The following is a 10,965-nucleotide window of genomic DNA, read 5'->3' on the forward strand; positions in this document are numbered from 1 at the left end:
ACCCCGGATACTGCCACCCCGGGCAGTGCCACCCCGGGCAGAGCCACCCCGGGCAGAGCCACCCCGGGCAGAGCCACCCCAGATAGAGCCACCCCGGGCAGAGCCACCCCGGATACTGCCACCCCGGGCAGAGCCACTCCGGGCAGAGCCACCCCGGGCAGTGCCACCCCGGGGCAGGTGGTCCTCAGTTATAAAAAGCCTAGCTGTGTGAGCCATGAGGGATAAGCCAGTAGACATTTTCACAAGAGCTCTGCATCAGTTCGGGCCTAGACTTTCTCCAATGATGGACCATGACATGCAAGTGTAAGCCAAAACCACCTTCCTTCCCCAAGGTGCTTTTGATCACAGTGTTAGAAAGCAAGACCTGAGTGTTAGGCAGATGGTGACACTGGTAGCCACTGAAGGAAACCTGAGACAAAAGAGGATAATTTGAGACATGCTCACTTTTAAATCTGTGGCGGTTTGAAATACAGTCCCCATAGAATGTGAATGCTCGGCCTAAGGGGAGTGGCCTTATTAGGAGGCGTGGCCTTGTTGGAGGAAGTGTGTCACTGTGGGGGCGGACTTCCAGGTCTCCTATATTCAGCATAGCACAGTCTCCTCCTTACATCCTGCAGATCAAGATGTAGAAGCCTGCACCGTATCTGCCTTGGCACTGCCATGCTTCCCACCATGATGATAATGGACCAAACTTCTAAAACTGTAAGCCAGCCCCAGTGAAATGTTTTCCTCATCAGAGTTGCCCTGGTCATGGTGTCTGCTCACAGCAATGGAACCCTGGCTACGACAAGGCTGGATGATGGACTTTAGCAGGTCTTTGTGGACTTCAGGGAAGCAAGCTTGATTAAAGGGGTAAAGGAGCTAATGGCAGGCTAGAAAGCGGAGAGCGATGATGAAGGTTTTGAGAAGCCTGACTGAAGAATGAACAGACGCCTACTCAAAAATGAAGGGGAGGATTTTGGTTTGTTTTATGGGAAAGACCTAAATATGTTCGTCTACTGAGAAGACAGGACTGGCAGTGAAGCAGGAGCACACTAAGGCCACTGGCTGCCAAGGGGCTGGGGAAGAGCTGGGGTGTGAGGCTGCCTTGGTATTGCTGAAGACTTATGTGGGGTAGAAGGGGTTCCTCTGTCTGACAGATAGAGAGGAAGGACAGAGAGCAGGCATGTGCAAAGTCCAGAGGTATACATGTATGAAAATGTCATCATGAAGCCTACTCACACACTGAGAACACTAAGGATAGATTTCTGAAGGCCAGGGGCAGCAGGAGGCAGCTCAGCAGGTCAACTGCCTGATTGCCCAAGTCTAAGCTCTGGAACCCGTGTGAAGGCTGCATGCTCCCTGCATCAATCCTGTCTGCAGGGTGCTGCCTTGAGTCCCAGCTTGGCAGTGTGCCCGCCTCGCCTGCACGAAGCCCTGAGCACAGTCCCTGGGCACACAATTTGGTGGTCCATGGTGAAAATCCTAGCCTCCAACAGAGCCTTGCAGGAATGGAAAAGCTGAGCAGTCAGGTTACACATAGAGACTGCCAGTAGGAGTGACGGGAAAGCAGAGAGGAGTGGAGGCCCAGCTCAACCTAACGACCCACGCGGGTGGGAGAGCATGAAGACCACACCCACATATGCAGCTGGCTCGCCCTAGCTAATTTCTTACTTACATGATAAAACATCAACCTCTGATAGTGCGGCAACTATAAGGACCTTCTTATCTTTAGCTTAAGTTATTTTTGTTGGGTTTTTAAAAATACAAGTACTATGTTCGTAGTAAAATGAAACCCTGAAAATGTGTAATAGCAGAAGAAAGTAACCTTTCAGGCAGCACTCAGAGCAATCATCCTTCCAGTTCTCTCTCAGGTTCTGTTATTGTTTATGCCAGGGACCCATGGCAGGGTGGTCTGAAATCATCCTGTAGCTGAGGCTGGCTTTGAACTCCTGACACAGTTGCCTCCGACCTCCATGTGCTGAGGTTACCACCGTACTCATGTTTCTATCTGTGCATTTTTAAACACTTGGGATGATGGTGTGTAACCATTTCTGCACATTCTGAAGTTACTAAATGAAAGTGATAGAAAATGCTAGCATAAGAAACTATTGTATCAAAACGATACAAAGTGCCAGCTATCGCTGTGTTTCCAAAGACACAAGCCAGCAAGAGCTCTTCCTTAACTCCTAACTCTGCAGCAGGGGTCTTTAAAGCCGTCTCTCAGTCAGAGGCTCACCCCTCGTGCTCTGCATCGCCAGCGCACGCTGTGCGCGACACACGCTGCTGCTTGTGCTCCACTTCCACACAGACAGCTGACAGCACTGCACGGAGGCTAGCACTTACCTGCTCTTCTAACTTCACTTTGCTCTCTGTCATTTGTTCTATGAGTTTGCCAAGTGTCTTCAAAGACTTAAGGTCACTTCCCACCTCCTTCTCTATGAACGCAGACACATACAAAAGAAGCTCATGGTCACCGCCACCTTGGCCGAGCTGCTCACTTCCAACAAGAGCTGCGGTGTTCACGTCACCTAGAGAAAGGGAAAGCATCTCCTCAGCAGCTCTGCGCTACAGGAAGTGTGACAGCCACGAGGCTATAAGAAAGACATGCAGGTCAGTACACTAGAGGGTAACTGAGGCCCGGAGGCCTCTTATGTACCGGTCCATGGGTTCGATTCTCAGCACCTCCTGATCATTTAAACAGAACTATGTCTCTCGTCCCATACCTATGCATCTGAGTATGTGTAGAGAGTACCTGAATATTAACAGCAAAGCAATTAATCAACCAATCGCCAGGGATGTTTGTGGGCTGAGAAAGTTAAAGCAAAAGGAAAAAATTCCCTGAATCTCAGAGTTTACGAGAGTCCTAAGTATGACAATACATAACTTTCCAAAGTTGATAAGGAATCAAAACAATGACCTAGCATCAAAGGGTTGCTCTGGCTTTAATAAATATGAAAAACGATAGTATCTTGTGATTGGAACATACTGAAATAAAACCAAGATGGTAACCCATCCATAAAACCTGAACAGATAAGACTTTTAAAACCACATTTTATGGGCTGGAGAGATGGCTCAGTGGTTAAGAGCACCCGACTGCTCTTCCAGAGGTCCTGAGTTCAATTCCCAGCAACCACATGGTGGCTCACAACCATCTATGAGGAGATCCGATGCCCTCTTCTGGTGTATCTGAAGACAGCAACAGTGTACTTATATATAATAAATGAATAAATCTTTAAAAAAAAAAAAAAAAAAAAAAAACCACATTTTATTTCTTGCAAAAGAAGGCACTAAATAGAGGACAACATTTACTAAATATTAAAACAAGTAATGCAGAAACTAGAGAGATAGGTCAGTGGTTAAAGCACTGACCGCCCTTCCAGGAGACCTGGGTTCGATTCCCAGGATCCACATAGCAGTTCACACTGTCTGTAACTCCTGTTCCAGGGGAATCCAACACCCTTCTTCAGACATACATGCAAGCAGAACACTAGTGCACATAAAATAAAAAAAAATAATAGTAACAGAAAACCAAGCGATGCAGAGAGAGGGCAGGGATGGATATGAACTCCGCTCTCATCTCAGCTTAGGAGTCCTTCTAGTTACCCTGGACTTAAGAGCTGGTCTTTCCTGTACACCAGCCCTCACACTGCAGGCTCTGCCTTCTTCCAGTATCACGGGATGCTTTACTAGACAGAGGCTATGTGGCCACTGATACTTTGTGGAGCAAGCATCAACTATGCAAAGAAAAAATGTTTAAACATTTTAAACAAATTAAGAAAACATTTTTTAAAAGATTTATTTATTTATTATATGAGTACACTGTAGCTGTCTTCAGACACACCAGAAGAGGGCATCGGATCCCATTACAGATGGTTGTGAGCCACCATGTGGTTGCTGGGAATTGAACTCAGGACCTCTGGAAGAGCAGTCAGTGCTCTTAACCACTGAGCCATCTCTCCAGCCCAAGAAAACATTTTTTAATCAAAATTCCTCTTCAAAAGCGACTAGTCAAGTGTGGTGGTGCATACCTATAATCAAATACCAGGGGGCAGAGGCAGGTGAATCCAGAGTCTTAACCCAATGTGGGCTACACAGTAAAAACAAAAAAATCTCTTTAAAAGAGCAAGCTTTAGAAGCAATAAGATGGTTTCCTATTGTCCTAGAATCTGTGGTCCAATGGCCCCATTTACTTGACGGGCAACTGTGCCAGACTCAGCCATCCCCCGCCTCAGGCAAGCCTCAGAGAGCTTCTTGGCAGAGCTGAGGGTGCCAGACTCCCATTTGGCTTCTCAGCTTTCTTCTCCCAGTCTAACTACCATTAATGAACGGTGTGTGGCGAATGGGTTCTTACACAGACACACGCACACGCACTCACACACATACATACACACACACACACACACACACACACACACATACACACGCACACTCAACAGTAATAAATACAAACATAAAAAACAAACAACAACAAAACCTTACAGGGCCAGTGAGACGGCTCACTTGGTAAAGGACTTGTTGAAAGGCCTAATGATCTGAATTCAATCCCTGGAACCCATATAGAAGTGTAGAAATGACTTCTGCAAATTGTGTGTCCTGAGATGTACATGCACACACACGTGTATACACACACAAACACCAAGTGAAAAGCAGTTACATACCACATGTTTGCTGCTGTGTATTCTCTCTCTCTTCTCCTTACTCCAGAAAACATTCTTTTCCCTTTGTTTTATGTAACTTAAACAAATTAAAATATTTTGCTGCTGAGGATAGAGCTCAGTGATAGTGCCCACCCTAAGCAAAAACCCACATTCAATTCTCAGTTCTGCAAAAATAACAAATCGATAAATTAAAAACAAATTAGCCAGCAACGTGGCTCAGCAGGTAAAGACACCTTCCATCACGCCTGATGTCCTAAGCCTGGTGCCCAGGAGCCACACAGTTGAAGAACAGAGCTAACTCACAAGTCCTCTGATCTCCACACACACACCATGGCACACACACGCCTATGCCTGCCTGCCTACACACACACACACACACACACACATACCATGGCATACACATGCCTATGCCTGCCTACCTACCTACACACACACACACACACACACACACACACACACACACACACACATACACACACGCCCATGCCTGCACTCGTGCTCACGCTCGCTCGCTCTCTCTCTCTCTCTCTCTCTCACTCTCACTCTGTCTCAATAAAATGAAATAACAAACTTAGAAAAAAAACGAGAGTTAGAAGATTGTTTACAGACATGAGGAGTAAGAGGCCACTGGTAGGAGAAATAGAACAAGGTTAAGTCTCAACTTCCAAACTACACGGTAAGTAATAATGTGTGCCTCACCCTACAAAGGTTAAAAAATGAGACTAAGGGTTGGGGATTTAGCTCAGTGGTAGAGCACTTGCCTAGCAAGCGCAAGGCCCTGGGTTCGGTCCCCAGCTCCGAAAAAAAAAAAAAAATGAGACTAAAATTCATGTCTCCTAGCTTTTCTGTACCTAAACTTTAATAATATCTGACCTGTAAATGGGAAGTTCAGCGTCATCCTCAGCTACATGGCAAGTTTAAAGCCAGCCTGGGATACGTGAGACACAGTGTCTCAAATCACAAACTAATCCAACTGTACTCATGTCCTGACCTCCTAAGAATCGTTCAGAAATAAAGCAAATGAGTTGTGGCGAGTATCAACAGGCTCGACCTTCACTGGAAACAGTGAAACCCACACCCATCAGGTGTAACTATTTAAAGGGGCACAGTATATTCTTAAGCATGTGAGATCCTTTTACACAGAGATTTGTATTAGCTATGTTTGCTTATTTGCTTTTGAGAAAGATCTCGTGCATCCCAAGCTTGTCTCAAACTTGCCATGTACAAGTCAAGGATGACTTTAACTTCAATCTCTAATCCTCCTGCCTCCACCTCTTGGGTGCTGGGATTCCAGGCATGCACCACACTTGATTTTACTTTTGCTTTCTTAAGACAGGCTGGAGAGCTAGCAGCTCTTGTTGCTTTTGGAAGACAAGGATTGGATTCCCAGCCCTCACACAGCGGCCTAGAACCATCAGTAATTCCAGTTCCACGTAAGCTGAAGCCGAAGCCCTCCTCTGGCCTCCCCTGGCACCAGGGCCGCACACTGTCACAGACATATATGTAACCGAAACACCATTAAAAACAATTTCAGAGATGTAGAACTCTCAGCTGCTTCTCTAGCAGCATGTCTAGCTGCACACCACCATGCTTCCTGCCCTCATGGATTAAACCTCTGAAACAGATGTCCCACACCATGCCTTTGTCCATGCTCCCTTCATGATAGTCATGGACTTACCCTCTGATATGCAAGCCCCCAATTAAATGCTTTGTTTTAAGTTGCCTTGGGCATGGTGTCACCTCACAACCCTAGAACAGTAACCAACACACACCCATATATGCCACCAATGAGGGAAAACATGCAGTATCTGTCTGTCTGTCTTATTTCAACATTATAATTTGTGCTTCCATCTATTTTCCTGAAAATGTCACAATTCCACTTCTCTTTATAGCTGAATAAAATTCCTTATCCATTTGCCTGTTAAAGAAAATAATTTCAATTTTAAAAAGACAAGTTTAGCCTTAACTATACAGCACGCAACTAAAAAATAAATAAGGAGCTAAAACCCAAAAACATACAGTCTAACTCTGTGACCTAAACTGATCTCCAAATCATGGGAATCCTCCTGCCTCAGCCTCCAAAGGGCTGGGATTTCAGACGTGAGCCACCACACCTGGCTTGGCAGATTTTTTTTGTCTCTCCCGTTTTATTTGTTTATAAAGAGCGTTCACCATTGCACACAGCAATTAACTGAGCCACTGTGGACAAGGACAAAGTCCTTAATGAAGTAGTTTGCACTTAACATTCTAAAATGATAGATTGTTTGATGTGAAGAGTCAAGGCATGTGGGTAGGCAAAGGTAGAGAAGGTTTGTTTCCTTGTTCGGTTTTTTGTCTTGGTTTTTAACTTTTGGTTTAAGGATGGGCTGGCAGGTACTTATTAAACTTTCGAAATGTTATGTGTATGTGTGTTTTGTCTGCATGTGTGTCTGTGCACCACATTCTTCAGTGTACACAAAGGCCAGAAGAGGGCACTGGATCCCTAGAGCTAGTGCCAAGCAGCTGTTAGCCACACTGTAGGGGTTGGGAATCAAAGTCAGGTCCTCAAATTCTCTTAACTGCTAAGTCCATGTCTGTCTGTCTCATTGTTTGTGTGGTGGTGGCAGGGCTCAATTCAAACCTGGGGCTTCCAAAGTGCGAGGCAAGAACTCTGGCGGTGACTCCCCAGGCCATGTCAAGCTCTAAGGGGTTTTAAATTATGGTTTATTTGTTTAAGGGTTTGTTCATTTAATTTGTGTGCATATGTAGTTTGCTCCCATGAGTTTATGTGTACCATGTGTAAGCCAGAGGCCTGGTTTGCCAGGACCAGACATTTAGAACTCTGAAACTAAAGTATTGAGCTGTCATGTGGGCTCTGGGAACCGAACCCAGGCCCTCTGTAAAAGCAGCAAGCACTCTTAAGCACCAAGCCATCTCTCAAGCTCCGAGGGGCTGGGGAGAGCTTATCAGAAGCCAAACCTTCCTCCTAGGAGCCACATGGAAATGTGGGCACCCTTCAAAAGCTTCTAAAAAGGTTGGGCATGTTAACATCTGTGAAACAGAGGGCTGTGGACTTGGGAGTCCAGGTCATCCTTAGTCATGTAGGGAACCTGGAGCAAACCTGGGCTACATTCAACATTGTTTCAAAACAAAAACAAAAAACCAGCCCCTGCAGAGTACTGAATTCCTAACAACCTGCCACTCTTATCTCTTCAACGTGAAATGACAAATATCTCACAGCCTGACATAGTTTCCTGTCCTAGGTAGGAAATGTAGGTACCAGGTCTTTTCCTTGTCACCTACACAGACCAAGCCCCAGGACCTAAGCTGTGTGTTACCTGCAGCACATTTTAACTGCATATTCACCAAAGGCAAAAGTGCAAGTAAGCGATCATCAAACCTCTCCCCGGAGCCCATAATAGTGACCAGCAAATACCTGATAACGAGTTGGCGGTTCATTAAAATGACAGGTCCCAGTGAACTCAAACCAGTCACTAGGTAAGAGTGTCAAAGTGCTCTTTTAGAGAGATAAAAGTCCACATGCAAAGATAACTAATATTTATTACTGTTTAAAGATCGTACAGGAAAAAGATACTTCATTTAAAAGATAGCTGGCCAAGAAACCTCTTTTTGAAAGACTCTGAAAGAGCGAGCTTCGAAGGACAACTAGACAAAAAGAACTGAGGGTTTGGAGCCTGCTTACTTTTCTCCTCTGTGTTCTTCGTTTCGTCACCGCTCTCGGGGCAGCACTGCAGAGAAACAGGTGTGGCAAACAAGTTAGACTCACGTAAGTGGAATTCATACAGGGCTCCAAAAGGTCTCGTAGTGTCGGGCGGAGACGTCCCAGGCACCTCTCCCAGAGGCATGCCTGACACTACTGCCACCTCCCCAGAGGTCTGAACCACCTCCCCAGGGTCCAAATTACCCTGCCCTGACACTGAGTCCACCTTCCCGCCAACTCTCAAAACTGTCATCTTCTGGGACATCGGACACTGCACCGTGACTACCTCCCCCGGGACGCCCTTGACTGCCTCGGACCGTGGGAACCACTGCCACACGCTTCCAAGTTACCCTGCGGGGACAATGTCCCGGGGGGGGGGGGGGGTGATGCGTTCTGTGCCACCTCACAGGGTCACCAGAGTCCCTTCTCCGGGTTACCAGGGACGCCTCACCAGGGCTGCCGGCACATCGCCGATCTCGCCAGCTGCAAGCATCCTGCCTCCGCTCGAGTCCTGGATTCCATGCACCGCCAGCCTGGCCTGCAGAGTCCGGCTAGAGAACACACACACTAGGCGACCAGACCAGCCTTCAGGGACGCCGGGTTGAGCGCCACCTCGACTTCCTATCGCCGACTCTCTGGTTCCGTTCTCTTGGCCTAGAGAGGCGTATCTGTGGCGCCGCTGTCCTGTTCCGTGGCGCCGCCTGCTGGTTGGCTGTCAGATCGGCCGCTCAGGAAACCCAGCGACCCTACTGCTTCCCAGGCAGAGAGGGCTGGCTAGCATGCTCTTCTGTGGCAGAGCTCCCTTCACTTCTCCGGAGTTATTAAAAACAGAATTCGGCCCTGGCATAGTGACTCACAGTTGTAATCCCACAATTTGGGAGGTGAAGGCAGGAGGATCAGGAGTTCAAAGTCAGCTCCAGTTACACACTGAGTTCAAAGCCGCTCTTGACCACAGATAACGAGGTCTCTCAAAAAAGAGGGAAGAGGGGAAAGGAGAAAGGGGAGAGGGGAGAGGGGAGAGAAAATACTTTGGCCTCCTTATGATGGTTCAGTATCAGCTAGAGCATCATAGAGAACATCTCGAGATGGCTCAGTGTGTAAAAGCACTTGCCACCAAGGCACCTGGGTTCCATACCTGGCCCATGTGGTAGAAGGAGAGAACCGATTCCTTCAGGTTGTCCTCTGACCTCCAAACGCCTCCCCATCGCTCTATAAATAAATGAACGTTTTATACTTAGGCAAATCCCGATAAAAAAGAAAGTGCGGATACAGACAAGAAGTGTCAGGGTAAGTTACTAGGTTTGGCATGACTGGGAATTTGCCAGTGAATGCCAGTATCCAGATCTTTATTTAATGCTGGTCAGGTTGCTTAGAGATGATCTTATTTTTTAACGGGAAGGTCCAGTTCTGTTTGTAGGAGGCTTGGAGGGTTGAAACATTCTAGGAATCAGGCAGGGCACTCAAAAACTGGCATCCAGTTTGCCTAGCTGAGCCCCCCAAACCTCTACTGTTTTCCAGGGAGGAGGAACTAGAGTTACTTAGAAGCAAGAGATAGGTAGAGAACACTGAAATTTGACAGGCAAACCCTGGAAAATGCCTTTGAGACCAAAACAAATGGGACTAAACGGAGACAAACAAACAAAGAAACAGAAAGCCTTTAGAGGAAATAGAAAATACTCGCTGAGAAAAAACCTCACTGAGGTGCAGGCATACACGCAAACATAACAGCCATACACATAAAATGAAAATAAAAATTAGGAACCAGGAATAGTGGTCACACCTTTTGTTCCAGAACTCAGGAGGCAGAGGCAGGTTAATCTTTATGGGTTCAAAGCCAGCCTGATCTACAGAGTGAGCTGAAGGACAGATAGAGCTATACGGTGAAACTCTGTATCGATCGATCAATCAATCAATCAATCAATCAATTAATAGAGTCTAGAGAGATGGCTCCAGCAGTTAAGAATGCTAGCAGCTCTTCCAGAGAAGCCAGGTTCACTTCTTGGCGCCCCTAGGGCAGCTGACAACTGTTAACTCTAATTCTGGGGCGTCCAACACTGTCTCTGCACTCTCCAGGCACCAGACACACACTTGGTATACAGCCATACGTATGGACAAAACAGCCACACACTTTAAAAAATAAAAGTAATAAAATAAATTAAAAATTAAAACAGAGTCTAGGCTACATTACATCACAAAGCTGTAAGGTCTTATTAATTTACCATAGTCCAAGAGTGTGGGGATGTACAAGAATTAGTGAAACGGGCCAGGCATGGTGCCACAAGTCTTTAACTGCAGTACTTTTAAGGCTGAGGGAGGAGGCTGTTGAATTCAGGGCCAGCCTGGGCTATATACTGAGCACCAATATTAAAAAGAAAAAAATGGGACTGGAGAGATGGCTCAGTGGTTAAGAGCACTGACCGCTCTTCCAGAGGTCCTGAGTTCAATTCCCAGCACCCATATGGTGGCTCACAGCCATCTGTAGTGAGACCCAATGCTCCTCTTCTGGTGTGTCTGAAGGTAGCTACAGTGTACTTATATAATAAACAAATAAATTTAAAAAAAAGAAAAAAATGAATGAATGAATGAATGAATGAATAAATGAATTAAAGACAAAGGAAAGAATTT

The 10,965-nt window shown here is 46.3% G+C and overlaps 1 protein-coding gene across 6 annotated transcripts in view; it reads right to left on the reverse strand.

The window, feature by feature from the left end:
* Positions 1 to 8,966, reverse strand: part of Rint1 (RAD50 interactor 1) — a 35,639-nt gene extending 26,673 nt beyond the window's left edge. For 3 of the 6 annotated variants that reach the window (XM_087656368.1, XM_087656370.1, XM_087656369.1), the window contains exons 1-3: positions 8,792 to 8,966; positions 8,323 to 8,368; positions 2,326 to 2,510 (exon numbers count right to left, since the gene is read on the reverse strand). Coding sequence is in view for 1 of the 6 variants with exons in the window: in NM_001399263.1 (NP_001386192.1) it covers positions 2,326 to 2,510; positions 8,323 to 8,368; positions 8,792 to 8,833 (273 nt within the window). In the remaining 5 variants the exon portion in view is untranslated. 6 annotated transcript variants of the gene reach the window in all.
* Positions 8,967 to 10,965: the final 1,999 nt, after the last annotated feature.

This window comes from Rattus norvegicus, chromosome 4, assembly GCF_021556685.1.
Source record: "Rattus norvegicus strain SHRSP/BbbUtx chromosome 4, alternate assembly SHRSP_T2T, whole genome shotgun sequence".
Lineage (NCBI taxonomy): Eukaryota > Metazoa > Chordata > Mammalia > Rodentia > Muridae > Rattus > Rattus norvegicus.